Here is an 18,055-nt window from a genome sequence, read left to right on the forward strand (position 1 = left end):
CAGTTGCCCAAACATTGCAGCACTCTCTCCTCCCTCTAGAAATGAATCATCAAGGTTTGCCTGCGGGCCGCTGCCTGCCTGCTGTGTTCCCTCAGCTGAAAGGGGCGGATCCCCTGAGTTCGTACCTGTTTGCCTAAAGCGCTGATGTCTCTCTCAAAGGCGGCGTGCATTCTGTGGAAGGACTCGGCTTTGCTGAAGTCCTCTCCCACGTCATCGGGCAGCTCTTTCTGCTTTTCGTGGATCTGAGCGATCAGCTCCTTCCCATCGTCAAAGTACCTTTAGAGGAAGGGTTACATCTCTCAGTCTCTTTGGCTGTGCGTGTGTCATCACCACATGTATTGCCCTACTTCATCTAATCAATTCAATTTGTAATGTTCAAATTGAAAATGCTTTTCTGACCAGATGTTTATTTTCTGGTTTGATTAGATGAAATCTTAGTGGCATTAATCCAGACAAGATGGTTTGCTTACTTGAGCAACTCGTAAGACGTAGTGAGGAGCTGAGCTCGAGTGTCGATGAGCTCCAGCAGATCAGCCCAGCTCTCGTTGATGGTGTCCTTCCACTCGGCCATGTTGGCTGCCTCCGTGTGGCCCGCTTCGATCAGCTCGTCTATCGCCTCGTTGACCAGGTCCACTCGCTCCTGTCCCACCATCCCCGTCTCCCGCGCAAACTCTCGGAACTTGTCCCTCAGAAGCTGAAGGTAAAAGGTAAAATACGGATGTGATTAAAAGAATTAACAATCTTTTGTCAATTTTTTTGTATGTAAGTTGCATGTGCATTTAGTGCTTAAACTGGTAGGACACTATGCTAAATCGTAGCACAAATGGCAGTGAGAGACTTAAATACCCAAGAAATCATGTGATATCTGTAAATAAAAAAGGTATAATTTCTGTTTTTGTTCATGTTACATTTTTATCATTTACCACCTTTTCCCATTATCTTTAATGTAGATAATCTGGTAGGAAACTGTCTCATCTAAAAGGCCTCAAAATAAGGGACTTATGTGCAGCAGAATGCGTATCTAACCATCTATACGACATCAATTAATCAGCCTTTAATAGCATAGCACCTACTATACAGATTGGTGCAAGTCAAAGTGTTTTACAAAGCCGAGGATGAGGAAAGTATACACATCAAAACCATCTCAGACTGATGCACACAATAAATAGGTATTATGAGAAACACAATTAAAGTGTTAGATAGATAAAAGCCTGTTAATGAAGCATCCCTCTTCCAATGTTTGAAAGAGAAACGGCTGCACTTTCACTATATTCTTGAAATAATGAAATGATGCACTTGGTGAAACATGAACTTTCTTACCTCTATTGCTCAGAATAATTAGATTTTGGGGCCATATTAGTATATTATCATAGAAGTATGATTGCGCGTGGGTGCATGTTTTTGTGTGAGTAATACCGTCACATGGTCCAGGTCCTGGCCCATCTCCTGAGAGGAGGCCACCATGTCTCTCTCTGCGATCCAGTGTTCCAGTTCTTCCACTTCCCGGCTCAGCAGGAAGTGGTGGTAGGTGTGGTCCAGCTTCTTCCTGCGGTCCTCCGCAAGTTCCTTCAGTCCCACGTACTGCTTATCCACCTGGCTCTGTCGCCTGATGATCTCCTCGCTGCACACAAAGGAGAGAGAGGAGATTAAAGGAAGTGAGACGCAGGGAGGATGGAGGATTGGATTTGGGTTTGCTCAAGATGAGGCGTGTGATTAGAAACAGGAATTATCACACTTTACACGCTCGTCTCTCTTTATCACCCTAAACCACAACTGGCTGAGACAACATGAGTGAATTAATATTCCGAGTGCTATTCTTTTTTTTGTGTTTCCATCAAATTGTCCGAGCACAAACCCATCAGGATGGTCTTCAGCAAACATCTTTTGGGCGCGGTCAGCCAGACTCTGAATAGAGTCTGAATAGTCATCCGCGGCTTGCTTAAGAGTCATGTGGCGCTTCAGCATCAGCATTGCACTCTGCTCGTCCTGGAGAGAGGGAAGAAGAGGTGGAGGAGGCAGAAAAAGGAATAACAGGAATTGAATTATGTGTGTGTGTGAGAGAGAGAGAGAGAGAGAGAGAGAGAGACTGCACATTAGAACAAAACAAAATACTTCAAATAAGCTCTCAATAGAGCGTGCTACTTATACTTAATTGAAGAAAATGCTAACCATGTAATCATGTTAATGCATTCAGTGCCACTCGTTATTTGCACAACATGATTGTCTTTGATTTAGATGATAAGATCGGTTTGGGTTTAATGAGGCTGCGAGTTCCTCCGCTCCTTACCTTGGCCTTCTCCTCTGCGATCATGTAGAGCTCCTGCTCCCCTATCCAGGCTTCGGCCTCGTCCGCGTCATTGTAGTAATGCTGGGCCAAACTGCTTCCGCTCAGCCGCCCCCTGCGCTGGGCCACCTCGCCCTGCAGCCGGACCCACGCCTCCTCCAGCTCCTTCAGCTGCTCCGCGATTCGCTCCGCCTCCGGCCGTCCCTCCGCGCCAGCGGCGGACGCCATCCTCCCCCCTCGCTCCAGCACCTCGTCGACGCGGGGCTGGTGGCCCTCGATCTCCCTCTGCAGCGTCTGGTGTGCATAAGAGGGGACGGTGAGTGCAAAGACATACCGATGATCAAATGATGGTGCTCAATCATACAGAAGGTTTATTCAAACAAACTTTTGTTTTCTTCAGACCAAAGCTGAAAGGATTTTGTGACTTTATTTGACGTAGATAAACTGTATCTCTTTGGGTTGTAATAAACGAATAAATTAGGACATTTAAGAAGTCGCAGGAACTGGGGTATTTATTTCAGTATATTGGGGATATTTAGAGGCGATTGATCAAGAAAATAATGTTATAAAGTAAGAATGCACACCCCTAGTTCCTCAAGACAAACTCCTCACCTGGTTCTTCTTCAGCAGCATTTGCACAGTTTGAAGATTGTGGCCGTTCTCTTGTGACATTGCCTGGGGCATCCTCTCCTCAATCCAGAGCTGGGAGGGACAGAGGGGAAGGAGAAGAAAAATAAAAAGAGGATTCCAACGGAAATAAAAAAGTTTTGGTTTGAGATCTCAGAATTGTTAAGACCGGCTTTTAGTGAATCTCAAACAGCAAAAAGCCTCAAAATTTCCCAGAATCTTTTCTTCTGTTGCTTGACAGCCAACATGAATCCTGCTCCTTTCTTCAAATTGTGTGCTATAAATCACTTTGTGAGAGGCTTCCAGCACATTCATTTTGCTCTGAAATCGGGTCCACGCTTACGAGCTCGTCGGCCAGGTCTCTGTAGAACTGATGGACAGCCTTGGCGGCCTCCAGCTTGCCCTTGCGCTGGGCCAGTGGTGTCAGGAGCTGCTGGAAGTCCCTCTGCAGGGCCTGCTGCTCGGCCTCGATGTCGGCCTGGTCCTCCCGGCCTCCGCTGTGCTTCCTCACGGCTTCCTGCAGCTCCTCCAGCTCCCGAGCCCGGTCACGTACCTGGTTCTCTGTCATCTGGCCCGGGGAAGATACGGTTACAGAAAAAGAGAAGAGAGGCTGTTAAGAGCCTAATCAGGATGCGGTAGAAAGATGTGTAGTAGGAAACAAACCTAATGTCAGTTTGTGTTGTAGTTGATGTATGAAGCTGAGCTTAGCCACTGCTTACGATTTTGGGAAACTTTTACTAACGCACAAACTTTTATATTACATTACATGTAGTTATATAGTTTACAAGGTGTGTGATGTTAAATGTTTTTAAATGTTAAGATTTGACTCTAAACACAAATACTTATCCATCAAAGGCGCTCCAAATCCAAAAAAGCACAAAAGCTAAAGATAAAACTTGAATGAATTTCCTCCTATGGTGAGATTTAACTACACAGGTTTTAGGATGCACTCTGCAGAAACAATATGCATACAAAACTCAAGTCTTTATTGTAAGTGCTGTAAATGCCAAAGAGACAGACCTGATGCTTCTTCAGCAGGATGTTGGCTTTAGTCAGGTCATTGACGTCCTGATCGCCGCTCTGCAGCTGCTGCTGCAGCCCGCCGAGCCACTTCCTCATATCAGTCAGGCTCTGGTCATACAGCTCAGAGCGGTTGGCATCAAACAGCAGCCGGGCTTTCTCCTGGGTCGTGGACTCCAGCTTGTCCCACAGCTCGTGGAGTTTGGTGAGACGCTCTGTGACGATGGGCTCAAACTCGGGCTTGGACTCCATGAGCTCCTGGCCTTCCTGCAGCCACAAAAACACAGAGAAGATGATGTTTCCAAAATGCTCCTGACAGGGAAAAAAAATTATGATGGAGAAATAAAATGTTTTTAATATTCACAAGTGCATCATCTGAGTCATCTAAGCTAATAATCCTTCATATATATTATGTCAGAAAATAAATTGGTTTTGTATTAAAACTATCAATTTTTTGTAATATCAAATGATCAGCTTTTTAAAAAAATATATATTTCAAAATGCCTGATTTAATTTCACACAGCCAAAGATGATCTAAACCAGGGGTGCCTATTATTGACCGTTCGTTCGTCGCTGATCCGAACCAAAAGATATTTAGTTTTCTATCATGTTCGGCAAAGAACAGCTTTCAATGGTCACATTGTGGGGCTCAGAATGACCCACCTGGTCTACTTTGTTCAGCCAGTCTTTGTTGGACACCAGCTCAGCCATGAAGGCCTGATGCTTCAGCCATTTGCTGTGGAGGTTCCTGGCCTCGTCGTACGACGTGTCTTGAGCTGTCAGCATCTTCTCGTTGATCCACACAGTGAGCTGAGGCAAAGAGAGGAAGAGTGAGTATCAGAGGTTAGCCACAACAAAAAAAGATTCCAATCAACACTGAAGATTTAAGCATGGGCAGTTTCTCAAACTTGGGAAAGTCATGGAAACGTCAGCATCTTTAATTTGTGCAGAGGTGACTTTCTTTGAGGAGGATTTATTTCTTTATCTTTTCCAGACAGAACATTTACCAATTAGCCAAATGGGACCCCGATCCCCAATAAGAAAGATATCAATGCAGTCTATTAAAAGTCTCATCCATGCAGTGTGTTCCACAAATTGACTACAATAATCACCACTGTAATGAAGGAATAATAATGAATGGACTACTTGATGCTGCCCAGCGATTACATGAACAGTAAACTAACAGTGAACTCACATCCTGAGTGTTCTGCAAGAAGTGCTGCAGGTCGCGGTTGTCGTTGAGTTTTTCGGACACCTCGCGGGCTCGTCTCTTGTTCTTGTTATTTCTGAAGGTCAAACACAAGAAAATGCATTAAAAACACAACTTGTCCTACTCCACCTTTGAATTAGACAGGATGCAACGCTGAGCGAGGGAGGGTGAGGAATCATTATGAGCTCTTCACCCACAGAGGAAAATACCTGACACAGTAGCCAAAAACAGAATCTCTTTCACTTTAAGATCAATATCCATTATAGCAGGCGCCTGTCTTCTGAGCTGGATTGTGGGAGTTAATGGGACACGCTCCCATGCGCTCTCTACTGCTTCTTGTTGTTAAAAATAATACAACGATAAAAGAGATGTTTCACTGCTTATCTCGTTGAAACAAACAGTTTCAACTGTTATCAAACAGGATAATGTGATAACAAAAGTCGATTTCAGTTCAAGTTCTGGTCTTGTCTAGTAGCAGTTCTCAAATTAAGTATGAGCCAACTATGAATATATTAGACAGCAGTTAATTCCACGTGTAGATTTCTGCTGGAGAATTTTATTTAAAAATTTTTTTAGAGCTTTTGTGGGTAAGAGAAACGTACAGGTAAGAGAAATAGACAGAAACATTAAAACACATAAATAGAATACAAAAATAGAACAGTATAATGATGAATTGAATAAGAAATGCTCCCTGCTGCCAAAGCAGAAATGTGATTACTTGAGAGTTGCTCTTATTCTTCAGTGTAATTAGGAATAAGTTGCTTGATTAATGTGTTTTTTTGCAAAGTTGATTTCTTACTCATAATAAGACCATCGATTCGAGTGGAACTTCGGAACTTTTTACTATTTATATATTCACATTTCCTCTGACGTTCTTGTCTTGTCAGTTCGAAAAACTACTGCAATTTTGGGAAAAAAAGAAACAATCAACAAAGACTAAGTCGTAGTCTGTTCACGATCGAGGTCAAATGCGGTTGAAATGATGTGAAAGTTTCTCATATGAACTCAAATGTCGTCATTTCCAACTTGTTCACTAACGCGAGTGACAGTTATTGAAATCATATTGTCTAAAAACCATAACAGACCTGTCTCTGATTGAGCCCATTTTGTCGTGCACTTTCCCGGAGTACAGGTTGCTGGCGTCCACCAGGCGCTGTCCTCCCCGCAGCGCGCCGTCAATCTTGTCCTCGTTGGCCTCCATTGTGCTCACAAAGTCTTCGTGCTTCTTCAAGGCTTTCTCTGCCCCGGCCAAGGTGTCGGGCTCGTCTATGTGGGCCAAGGTGTACTCCTGCAAACGAAGCCAAGTAAAGAAACGGTCAACACCCAACCAAGACCCAACCGCCATCATGGAAACAGACAATGCCGCATTCCTCCATAACACATATTCTGCATTCCTCCTCCTACCACGTGTTTTAAATACCTGTAGAATCCCCAAAAAGCTAAGACCAACCCTGTGGCCTGTTCCAGCCGTAATCCTATGTCTCCACACACACAGGGTTCACAGTACCTGGTTGTTGAGGATGGCCTCTACGGCTTTGCCGTCCCTCATGAACTGCTGGAAGCCCAGACCCTGGTCCAGAAGGTCCTTGCGGCTGTCCCACATCTTCTGCAGTTCGACCCAACCCCGGTCCAGCCCCTTGAGCCTCTGCTCCAGCTGCTGGTACTGGGGGTCATCCTCCTGACCCCGGGTGACCTGGGCCCCGGTGTCCCTCACGCGGTGATAGTCCTCCTCGCGGTTGGCTATGTCTTCCCGCACTGCGTCGTGAAGGCTGAGCTGCTCCTCGGTCTCTGGCAGAGAGGCAGGCATCTCCTCTGACGCCACAGCCTTCTGGGTCTTAAAAAGCCAGGACTGGAAGTCATCCATGTCTTGGAGGAAGGTCTGTAACTTGCTGACCTCGCCTAAAGAGTCCTCCCTGTCTTTCAGGGTCTTCTTTAGCGCGTCCCAGGCCGTTTCCAGCTCCCCCCTGCGGGCCAAGATGTCCTCTGCATTCTCCGGGTGGTCCGTGGCCAGCTGATCGGCCTCTTTCCTCAGGAAGGTTAGCTTGTTTTCGATGGCGGCCAAATCTCTCTCCATGCCAAACAGTTTCCTCTGAATGGTCATAACGGCCGCCAGGTCGTTGCCCAAGTCCTGAGTGGACTCGATCACCCGCGTCTTGTCTTTGATCCAGGTCTCCGTCTCGTCACATTCCAGCCTGTAGTTGTTGAGACTGACGGCAGAATCCACTTTCCTCTTCTTGTCCTCCACCAAGGCCTTGAAGGCCTCCCACCTGAAAGAGAATTATTTATTGAATGCTTCCATCACTACAATTTAAGTTACATTTTATATCTGGCAAGGAGCCCTTTGAATTTCATTGTAACATTGTAACTTTTACAGATTTGTTTTCTAAAGAGAACAATGTGAGCTTGTGCATCATTTATTTGGGATGAAACACCGTCTGACAAGTTCGAAATGTGTTGTTTTTATGAAACTCAAAATAAATAGAAAATATATGCACCTCTTATTCAGTCGCAACTGACATTCTTTGACCTCTTTTGTGCGAGGGTGTCTGCTGTCCTCCAGCTGTTTCACAGCTTTATTGACGTCATCAACTCTCGACTGAACATTCGCCATATCTTGAGCCAGAATGCTCAACCTGAAAACAAGAAAATAGTTTGTCAAAATGAAGAAACAAGATGACGCATGAATACGTGTTTTTGGAATATTCCGATATAACTATTGTTTCCAGATGTTATATGAATTACAATTACTAAACAATAATTCAGGATTGCATAATGACAGATTTGGTTCTGCTCACCTATTCTGTACTACTTCCAGATCCTCCAGCTTCTCAGGCACCTCCAGACCCACCAGCCACGTCTCCTTCTGACCCATCCACAGCTCACAAGCGTCGGTCTCACTGAAGATGGTGTACAGGGCCATAGCGTCGTCGAGCTTCTTCTGTCTCAGGTCAGCCAGCGACATGAGCTCCATGTAAAGGTCCTTGATGTCCTTCAGACGTCTCTGGATATCAGGGGTGTTTTGGAGCTCCTCTGGCAGTGCATTGGCCTGTTTGGATAGAGCGTCGATGGTGGCCCCGTTCTTGATGGTTTCATTCTTCAGGTGCTTGTGCTTCGTCAGGAGCCGATGGGTGGTGTACTCGTCGTGGCCCATGTCATCGCTGCTCATCTGCCTCTTGGCGTCCAGCAGCCAGGCCTTGAATTCATCGGCGTCTCCCTGAAACTGGAAGAACCTCTGGGTGTCCTGGAGGTTCTGCTTCCGAAACGCGGCGAGCTCCTCCAGCTGCTGCCATTGCCTGCCGATGTCCTCCATGCACTCTTGAACCTTTGGGGAGCCAAAGTGTTTGGCCTGGATCATCTCATCGCCCGCGGCCAGCACCTGGTCCAGGTTGGCGCGGCGGGCTCCCAGCTCGTCCTCGAAGGCGCTGTGTTTGCTCTGGAGCACCAGCACGCTCGTCAGGTCCTTGCCATAATCCAGGGAGGAGAAAAGGTGCTCTTTCTCTCTAATCCAGCTTTCCAGCTCCGCCACCTCCCACAGGAAGTTCCAGAAGAGGCGAGACTGTTCCAAGCGAGCTCTCCGCTGGGCCGCCAGGGCACAAAGCTCCTGGTAGCACAAGTCCAGGTGCTGCACCCGGTCCCGGATCACCTGAGGATCACATGGTTTGTAGCCTGGGGAAGAAGTTAAGAGTCAGTATACATAAATGTAATAACATATCTGCTGATCCAATATTGACCATAAGTTTCTTAAATAGAACAGATCTTTAAAATGTCAATGCACTTAATGTAATGTCTTTTAATGCCGGTGTAAATAAAATTACTTTATTGACGATTAGCTTTCTCAAACAAATGTAGGATTTGGACATTGGTTAAAACATTTTTGAACTATCCGATGCCTTTTTGGTTCAACATCAAAGTTCGTGCTCTGGTATCCATGTCGATGACCCCCAGCACTTACTATCTCCGTTAGCGAACTTGAGAGCAGCAGCACTGGCGCCGTGCACTCTCTCCGCCTGCAGCGCGATGTCGTTCTCCAACAAAGTGTGTTTCTGTAACAAATCTTCAACTTCCAGCAAGTGTTTGCCAAAGTCCGGAGACAGCAGTCGAGCCTGAGGACGGTTGGAAAGAGCAATCTGATCAGTTTGGTGTCTAGAATACAAACGGCATGGTTGACGAGTAACGCCTCGCGTGGCGAACCTTCATGTCATCCATCCAGCTGATGATGTACAGCATCTCCTGGAAGATCCTCTGCAGGGTCAGGTTTTTATCCAGACGCGCCCTGCGAGCCTTCAGCAGCTCCTGCAGGTAGTCCCACAGGCGCAGGATGTTGTCTTTCCGCACGTCGATGCGTTTGGCATCGTGGTAGCGCTCGGACTCCAGCTCCTTTGAGATGTCCACCAGGACCTGAACACGTTCCTCGTACGCAGAGATGTCCGTCTCAATTGCATCGTGCTTCTTCTTCGCTGCCTCCACTGCTGGCAGGTCGTAACCAAAGTTATCCTGGTCAAGAAGAAGTTATTATTATTATTATTATTATTAGACGATGGTCTGCTCATTATAACAATAATAACAACAACTATAAGAACAAAACTTTGATTGCACTGAAAGTATTTTAACTCATATTTATGTTGCATTTTAAAGGGAAACAAAGCTGAATTATTATGACATTTTTCAAAAGTAGAAATGTTTACATTCATGTATTTTGGTTTTATTAGCACCCCCTGTAGGTCAGTGTAGCATTGGGAACTCATTGAACCTCTGTCTACAACATCATTGAAAAACAGTCCTTAAAAAAACTTACATAGAGCTGATTCTTGTGATGATTAGTTATAGTCGAAAGAAAACCCTGCTGTCAATAATTTAGAGCGGATCTGTGAAACTATACCTGTAAATTAATTTAATGGGGTAGCCTGATTGAGGTGAATGCATTTTAAGAGACACCTCAGAACAGATGTCAGCCAACAGCTTCATATAGCGTATGTAGTTTTGTTGTGGATCTTCTACCTGAGCCACTAGCCTCTGGTTCTCCATGAGCCAGGTCTCCCTCATGGCAGCCTTCCTGTCAAATCTTCTCGCCATCTGTTCCAGCTTCTCCTGTCTGATCAACTCGTCTCTCAGGACCCGCTCCCTATCGTGCTCCGCCTTCTCCAGGCGCTCCCAGCCCTGCACAGGAGGGGGGGGAATGAACATGTGATACTTCCTGGTCCCAGTTAAGAAGTTATTCTCCTGATCTCATCCATCCATAAAGATAAATATATGACTGTCAGCTTCTGAGCTGGTGAAAATGATGTAAAGCATCAGCAATTCTTAAAAACCTTTGGTGAATAAGCTAATGTTGAATATATTTACATTGTGAAATACTTGAATGATTAATTTATTATCAAATACTTTGCCCTCTATCTACTAACTGATTAATCATCTATATTTACAACTATATTTTTTATTGTTTTAATCACCTAGTTAATTTGATTAGTTTTATTTATTCTGAGGATTTCTTTGTAAAAATAAGGGACCAATGAGGATGAATCAAAAAGAACAAAAATAAGATCCTTCTCACCCTGTTAATATCTGCGACCAGGGCTCCTTCTTTGGGCGTGTAGACCCTCTGGTTGTTGGCCCTCATACGACTCTGGATTGTGAAAAGCAGCACTTCAAGGTTTCCCTTCTCTTGGAACCTAAGACAAAAAAAAAGTATCAATGAGCTGTTCACTTTATGTTTTTACATCTTCTGATACCCAAATTAAGGTATAACCATCCACCCTAACTTTTATCTAATATCTAATCATACTATTGAAAAAATATTTATTCATTTATCCATTTCTCTACACCCACTGCGATTTTGCTCACTTAAATAGTGAATAGATGTTTGATTAATAATAGGTTTAACATTTTTTTTCTTTTCTTTGGTTGAAAAACAAAATCAATATAAAATATATCAAATTGAAAATGTTTACAAAACATATTATTGTAAATGGTTAATATATAAAATGTATAGAAATTTTTTTTAATTGGTTTCAAGTGAAAGTTTTAATTTATTTTAAATGGATTCAACTTGGCTTGAAGGAAGAAAAGTGTTAATGAACAGATCATCAACACAAAAACGCTGCATAGAATTCTTGCAAAACCTAAATTAATAATCACAGAATTTTCTTTGTAATGATGATATTATGCGCGTTACATGAGAAAGTAGTTTGGGGGGTCTTTCTAAATTTCAGAGACTACTGAAACAAGACATTTGAAAAAGTGTTATTAAACTTGTGTATTTTTTGTGTAGCTATTCTATGGTTCATGTCGTTTGTTATTGGAACAACATATATGTAGAGTACCAGTGGAAGGTTTCTCATTGAATTGTTTTCCTTGCATTCCAAAGTACTGCACAAAGAGAGCAAGAATAGAAGCAGAACAGAGTGTGCCTTGATGTGACGGGACGGCGTCTGGTCTCCACTCACTTGGGCGGCTTCTCTACCGTGCGGTACGTGTTGAAGGCCTGAAGCTGCTGCTGGACTCCGTTCAGCGAGTTGGCGAGTTTCCGGTTGTTCAGCACGACGATGGTCTGCTCGATCCACGTCAGCAGGTCCGACGCCAGAGTCTCGTACTTATCAATCATCTGCTCCGTCTCGATGGCGTGATCCAGGACCTGAGGAGAGGTGGTCAAACACGATCAGAGGAGCAGGAACAATGTCACCTGGACAGCTTGGGTCACACGTGTCGTCATCTTTCCGCCCTCACCTTTCCAACTCTCTTGCCCTCGACGGCGAGCTGCTTCATCTTTGAGAAGTAGTGGTAAAATGCCACGACGTACGTGATGATCGACTTCTCATCCGGGTTCTCTGTGAACACATCTACAAAACAAAAACGGCAGAGGAGTCAGTCACAGCCAAGCCAGAGACCATATCTTTTTTCCACCATGCTTAAAGCTCATAAACACTTCGTTCTACGTGAAGGAACAGCCTCCGTCGGGTCACTCGCCTTCGGGGTCCAGCAGCTTGGTCACGCCAAGCTGCTGCTCTGCTACGTTGAAGGCGCTGTGGAGGTTGTGGGTCGGGTTTGATCTCTTCAGATGGTTATAATCCACCAGGTCTGGCCTGAGAGACAAAGATGGAGAAAGAGAGAGCAAAAGAGGGAAAGGGGGAAAGTGAGACAGTGAGAGAGATGAAGTAGAATGAGGACATTGAACAGACGGGCCGCATGAGTGTTTACATTGCAAAGCTGGTGAGAGTGGATTTGGCCATTCATCTCTTCTTACCGGTGTTTGTGTATGAGAGCGTTGAAGGCCATGCCGTCTTTCCAGCTGGTAGTGAAATTTGTGATGTTGACATTGGGATATCTGCAAAACAACAAGCAGAGGACGTCATTGACGAACATAGGGGACATTGCTGGGAAGCACCTGTTTTAAATCAATGTCTGGGATCCGTTGTTCTTCTTCTCGACATGTGCAGCAAGCGTCTCTCTCCAGGAGACGTCTAGCGTCAGACACAGTGACATTTTTGGATTTGCTCAAAAGATCACACATTTTTTAGATTAATTCAAAAAATGACAAATTCCAACTGAACACACTTTAAATGATGGAACATCTGCTTGGCCTTCTTGCAAAAAGCCACATGTGAAGATCAATATCATTCTCATAGCTATTATGGTAAATATTAATCCACAGCCGAGGGAGAGGTGGAAACACCTAGTTTGGATTTGTCCGAGGGAACAAAATCAGCCCAAGAGACATCCCATAAAACATTATTTATTACAAATGACACATGGTGACACTGATTGGTGCTGGTGGGTGGATTTCGTAATCCCTGGACTGTTTGCCATTGTTTCTAGTCTTTATGATAAACTAAGCTAAGCTAACTTCAAGTTGATCTTTTCAACAAACTGTTTGCAAAAAAGCCAGAAATTATATTTTCCAAAAAAACTATTCCTTGATAAAGATTTATTTATTATTGTTATAAAATAAATCCAGTAATGTAATAAAGTCACCTGGACTGTGGTTTTAATTGTATTGGATCTTCATATCAAGACTGCTTCCCAACTTAAAGTAAAACTTTTAAAAATAAAGTTTTTTTAACGTTCTTTTAGCAAACCCATTTTCAAACATTTAAAACATGAATAATACAAATAGTGGACAAATGTTTTTTATAAAACACTTTTCAAGTCTTTGAATATGCTTTACGTAACAAATGAATTATTTAAACAAGAACAGTAAAAGCAAGACAAGCACTGAGTAGACACAAAAGAATATCTTTGACTAAAAGATTAGCCGCTGTGCAGAGTTGATTCCCGTACTAATTCCCAAAGGTTATTAACAGCAGCTTAGGTTCACAAATTTCACTTACCCTGCCGTTTTCATCTGACACCACAGAAGAAGAGCGTCCTTGGCAGAGCGCGTCTCTTTCTGGTCCGCCTGGCCCGTTTCCACAATAATGTCCTGGATCTGATTAAAAACCAACAAGCACAGCTGGATGATGAATAATGAAATGTAACTAATGACTGTGAGGTTTGCAATCAAACAAGAACAATTCACCGCTCAGAACAAAAACGTAACTGATAGTAACATGACGCTAATAAGATGCTGCAGCAGGGAAACATGTTGGCAAAGTGCCACAAATACCCCTTTGAAATAAATGATTTATTTTAGCTTACAGCCATACGAGTAGGTTTAAATTTGTGCGCAACAAAATTATCGAGTGTTAAATCTATTTTATTGACAACTGGATTCTCACAAATCTAAAAATCTAAACCAAAGAGCCAGTTGGTAGAAGGTGGGATGGTAATTATTGAAGTTCTTATTTTCCCACACAATGGACTAGTAATTAGAGCAGTGATGTGATCTGAGAGACAGGCCCTGCGAGAGATCTAAATTTAGCCAGCTTTGGTTCTCCTTGCTTTATAAAGACTGAAAATATAGACAGGGCCAAGTCAATTCATTTCCTTTTCTTTTTGTTTGAAAAGGCTGAATAATGCAGGAGGCCATATTGTTTGAACTAACGTTTCTAAAAATATCGACGCTGCTGTCAAATTAAAAATAAATATATGCCCCCTCCAGGAAGATAAAAAAAGTCAAATAGAAATGTTCTGATGTTCTGGATGTGCTTCTTCCAGCAGATAATGATGGCTCAGGAACATGAAGCAGTCTCATTTGAGGAGAAATAAAGCAAAATAACAAGTCTGCTAGTTAGAACTCTTTCTTTGCTGCATGCATTCACACCCAAACGAGACCAATCAGTTCATTACATTACGTGTCATTTAGCTTTTATCCAAAGCGACTTACACTGCATTTCAACCATAAGGGTACAAACTAAAAAAAACGTCTAAAAAAAAAAGAAAAAAAAGTGCAATTTCATAAAAAAAGCTGATTTGCAACTTGCTATAGATAAGAGCCAAGTACAATTTAAGTGGTACAATTTGTTAGTGAAGGTATAGTCTGAAGAGGTGTTTGCAGCGGAAGGTGTAAAGACTAATCAGACTAATCAGAGATTGGTCTATCAAAGACAGATGATTTAACAAATAAATGTAAATAAAACCATGTTGATGTACATTATTTAATTTATACAAGCGTCTATAGTAGCATAATCATAATAACTAAGTTATATTCCTTCATATTTGAGCTGTGGTCCGGGATGCAAAGACGACCCACTTCACATGTTATTCAAGGACTGTGATACAACAGAAATGTAATGGTGATATTTTTAGATACATGCATATATATATATATATATATAAAAAACATGTAGCCTGTCAATACACAAGGTTTCCTGATTGGCATGAACACACACATACATATATGTAGAGTACCAGTGGAAGGTTTCTCATTGAATTGAATGAGAGAATGAATGTGCATACATACAGGTTCATGGCGAACAGAAACCCTCGTGTAAAGTTACGTTACACGACGTAGAGGCAGCGTGCTCCCCGACACGCCCACCACGGAGGAATAACATCGCACTCCGGTGAGGCACGTTTTTTTTTTTTTGCGCTAACCTACCTCACCACGAACAGTACAAAAAATACACCACGAGCGGCGCACGCGCTACAAACCGTCCGCGCGGACGCGAGCGGAACATTGAAGCGGCTCTGCGGCGAAGCACGCAGCTGCTTTACGGACATGCTGATTGTTACTGAGCCCCGGGACTGCGCTCCTTCTCCGGCCCGTCTCAGCCGGACCCTACACCCCCCTCGGGTGGAAGAAAGCGAAAGCCGCGCGTCCGAAGCAGCCGCCGCCGTCGTCGTCATGACAGCGGACGGCTGGATGTCGCTGCGTGAAGCTCCAGCGGTTTACCGCACATTACCTCCCCACTGAACGGGAGATGACGAGCCATTTTCTGCAGACACGCCCCCGTCGGAGAGCCACGCCCACAGAGGACATGAGCTGATGTAGCTACACCTGTGACTACTGACGGTGCCAGGGTTATGGTTAACTGGCTTGTGAAAGCAATGCAGCAGATCCGGGAGACCGTGACCTTCCAAAGACCCCTGACTGCAGCCCGCGTGTTGCTATCAAATAAATCCTTTTTTGTCGTTGGGGTTTTTTTTGTTAAAAATGATGTTGGTTTTAATAAATACAAATATTTTAATTTCTATATTTTTGCTCTAACAAAGCCGGACAACATTGTGTTGTATTGAACTGAAACCCTAGATATTACTTAATACATTTTTATTTTTATACCTACATTTATGTTGCATCAGTTTCTTGCTCAATGAGGGTTATTGATTGTTATTTGATTAATAGACTTTTTATACTTCTGTGCATGTTTATATTTGAACAGCTGAGTGTTGTACCTTTATATCATTCTGATCTATAATTTGTTGTAATGAATAAATTGCTCTATATCTGTTTCAACTTCTTTCCTTACTGCAGCAACATGTCATGTTCCCCTTCTGATGAGGAACATAAGTGAAATAATGGTAACATTTTGCCTACAACAGAATTATAGTATGGAGCCGGGAAAGTTTTAATGGTTGCAAATAAGTGATAAACAAGTGGACTTTTTTCCCCACAACTTAAAAAATATCAATGCACTGAATATTTAGTGGTTAAAAGCATGCTACATTATCCAAGTGTTATTTCCACATCTTCAGGCGTTGAGCGAACCAAATCAGGAGAAGTAAGGAAGCAAAGCAAAACATGTGCGTTCAGCTAAGCCAGTTCACCTGGAAGCGAAGGATGATGGTCCAGATGAGGCCGAGGATGAGGCGATGGTTGCCGTCGACGATGTCATGGGAGCCCATGTTCTCCAGGTGGACCCTCTGCTCTTTGAGGAACTGCAGAGCTTTGTCAACATTCTCCAAACAGTGGATACGCATTCGGCCTTTAGTGGGTTTTGGCTAAAGAGAGAAAACACAGGCAGGGAAAATTATAAGTAAAAAAGGAGAAAAAACAAAGAAACTAAATGTAAGACTTGGTTGGAGGCCTCCTTACCAGTCGTTCGCCGGACAGCACCTCCAGCAGTTTGATGAGCATGCGCCCGTCCCGCAGGTCCAGGTAGAGGTCAGAGATGCGACAGCCGACCCGGGACAAGATCGAGTTGACCCATTTAGTGAAGGTCTTCTTCTGAACTGCCTCACGCTCATCTATAGGGAGGAGGAAGTTAAAGGGAAAAAAAAACATGAGCTCCATGAATAATTAAATAACTCCACATATACAGAACAGCACCACTGGAACTGGTGGGGATTAACAGTTCTGCTCAAGGGCTCTTAAATTGATGGTGGACTTTTGAGTTGATTTTTTTTCTGGAAACAGAGAAATCTTACTGGTTAAGTGAATCCTCAGTGCGTGGTTAAGCTGTGCACTCAGCCTGGATGTACACGGTTATCTGTATTGGCCAGTGAGCTTTGGCGGCAGCAGAAACATAAAATCTAATATGATTCTGTAGCTGCGCTCGTTTAATCCCACTCACCCATTAATAGTATTTCTAACTTCACATCAGTGCTGCCTACAAGAAATATGATTTCCATAACCATGGAGTGGTTATGAGACAAAGGGCCCCTGAAGGGCCCCGACTACTCCACCGCAGGAGCAAGACGCCTCCGACGGACATTTAGGATGCAAACTAGAACTCTGAGATGCTGCTGTGGGTTCAGGAGCAACACCTTAACAAAAGAATTTGGTTTACAGTGGCGATGAAAAGAAGCGGTCTGACACAGCAGCTCCTACACAGATATAAATACATAAAGCACATACAAAATATCAACAGAAGACATCAAAGGAAACATTGATGCTTTTCTTCAAGAAGTTCTTACATTACTCTAACTGTATCCTCCTCATCCTGAGCAGCCGTAATATTGCGAAAATGCAAAATTATAAAGAAAAAAATGCATAAATATCTCCAGCTAGACACAGACTTTGTTAACATGTAGGCACACATTACATTACATTGTAACCAGACTGAGACAATTGTTTGATTGAACTGAGTTTTATCCAATTTTGGGAGAAATCAGATCTGATCTGGATCAAATTAATTATCACACTGAATTATTCCCCAGCCTCAATACGGGCCCTCGGCCGATATTCTTTCATTATCCATAACTTAAACTTCCCTTAAAGTCAATTCAATTGTCAACCTCAGCAAAGTTCTGCCCTGCTGCTAAAGACAACCTCACTTTTAAACGTGTTAAATCGGTTAAAAACTAGTTTAAAAAAAAAAAAGAATCTGGTCATGTTATTCAAACGGTGTATTTGCAAATAGTATCTCATCTATTGGAGTAAGAGCGATATACCAATCAATAAACTACTGTTATAATGCAGAAGGGTCGTGACCTTCAGCTCGATGATCGGAGAAGCAGCAGCCCTCATTTGTTTGAAATACTAATATGACTTCAGGATTTGTATGGACAGACCTGCTGCAAATGTGATACACGTCTTCAGGAAACAAATACTCCCCGAGGAATGGCTTTAACCTGAATGATTTAAGTCTCCTCATCCTGCT

At 43.3% G+C, this 18,055-nt stretch overlaps 1 protein-coding gene across 3 annotated transcripts in view; it reads right to left on the reverse strand.

Annotated features, from left to right (window-relative positions):
- sptb (spectrin, beta, erythrocytic) overlaps positions 1–18,055 on the reverse strand; it is a 36,629-nt gene that overhangs the window by 6,469 nt on the left and 12,105 nt on the right. For 2 of the 3 annotated variants that reach the window (XM_037485802.2, XM_037485801.2), the window contains 25 exons: positions 16,549–16,700; positions 16,281–16,454; positions 13,466–13,563; positions 12,382–12,462; positions 12,105–12,220; positions 11,865–11,977; positions 11,585–11,772; positions 10,693–10,810; positions 10,140–10,298; positions 9,333–9,635; positions 9,094–9,244; positions 7,937–8,807; positions 7,637–7,774; positions 6,649–7,408; positions 6,227–6,429; positions 5,127–5,217; positions 4,595–4,741; positions 3,932–4,198; positions 3,255–3,479; positions 2,897–2,986; positions 2,288–2,578; positions 1,856–1,986; positions 1,417–1,621; positions 471–694; positions 126–276 (listed from right to left, as the gene is read on the reverse strand). In XM_037485802.2, the coding sequence (XP_037341699.2) occupies positions 126–276; positions 471–694; positions 1,417–1,621; positions 1,856–1,986; positions 2,288–2,578; positions 2,897–2,986; positions 3,255–3,479; positions 3,932–4,198; positions 4,595–4,741; positions 5,127–5,217; positions 6,227–6,429; positions 6,649–7,408; positions 7,637–7,774; positions 7,937–8,807; positions 9,094–9,244; positions 9,333–9,635; positions 10,140–10,298; positions 10,693–10,810; positions 11,585–11,772; positions 11,865–11,977; positions 12,105–12,220; positions 12,382–12,462; positions 13,466–13,563; positions 16,281–16,454; positions 16,549–16,700 (5,447 nt within the window). Of the gene's footprint in view, positions 1–125; positions 277–470; positions 695–1,416; positions 1,622–1,855; positions 1,987–2,287; positions 2,579–2,896; positions 2,987–3,254; positions 3,480–3,931; positions 4,199–4,594; positions 4,742–5,126; positions 5,218–6,226; positions 6,430–6,648; positions 7,409–7,636; positions 7,775–7,936; positions 8,808–9,093; positions 9,245–9,332; positions 9,636–10,139; positions 10,299–10,692; positions 10,811–11,584; positions 11,773–11,864; positions 11,978–12,104; positions 12,221–12,381; positions 12,463–13,465; positions 13,564–15,234; positions 15,931–16,280; positions 16,455–16,548; positions 16,701–18,055 lie in introns of those variants that run through there. The other variant, XM_037485803.2, reaches the window with a different exon arrangement.

Source organism: Pungitius pungitius, chromosome 14 (genome assembly GCF_949316345.1).
Source record: "Pungitius pungitius chromosome 14, fPunPun2.1, whole genome shotgun sequence".
NCBI lineage: Eukaryota > Metazoa > Chordata > Actinopteri > Perciformes > Gasterosteidae > Pungitius > Pungitius pungitius.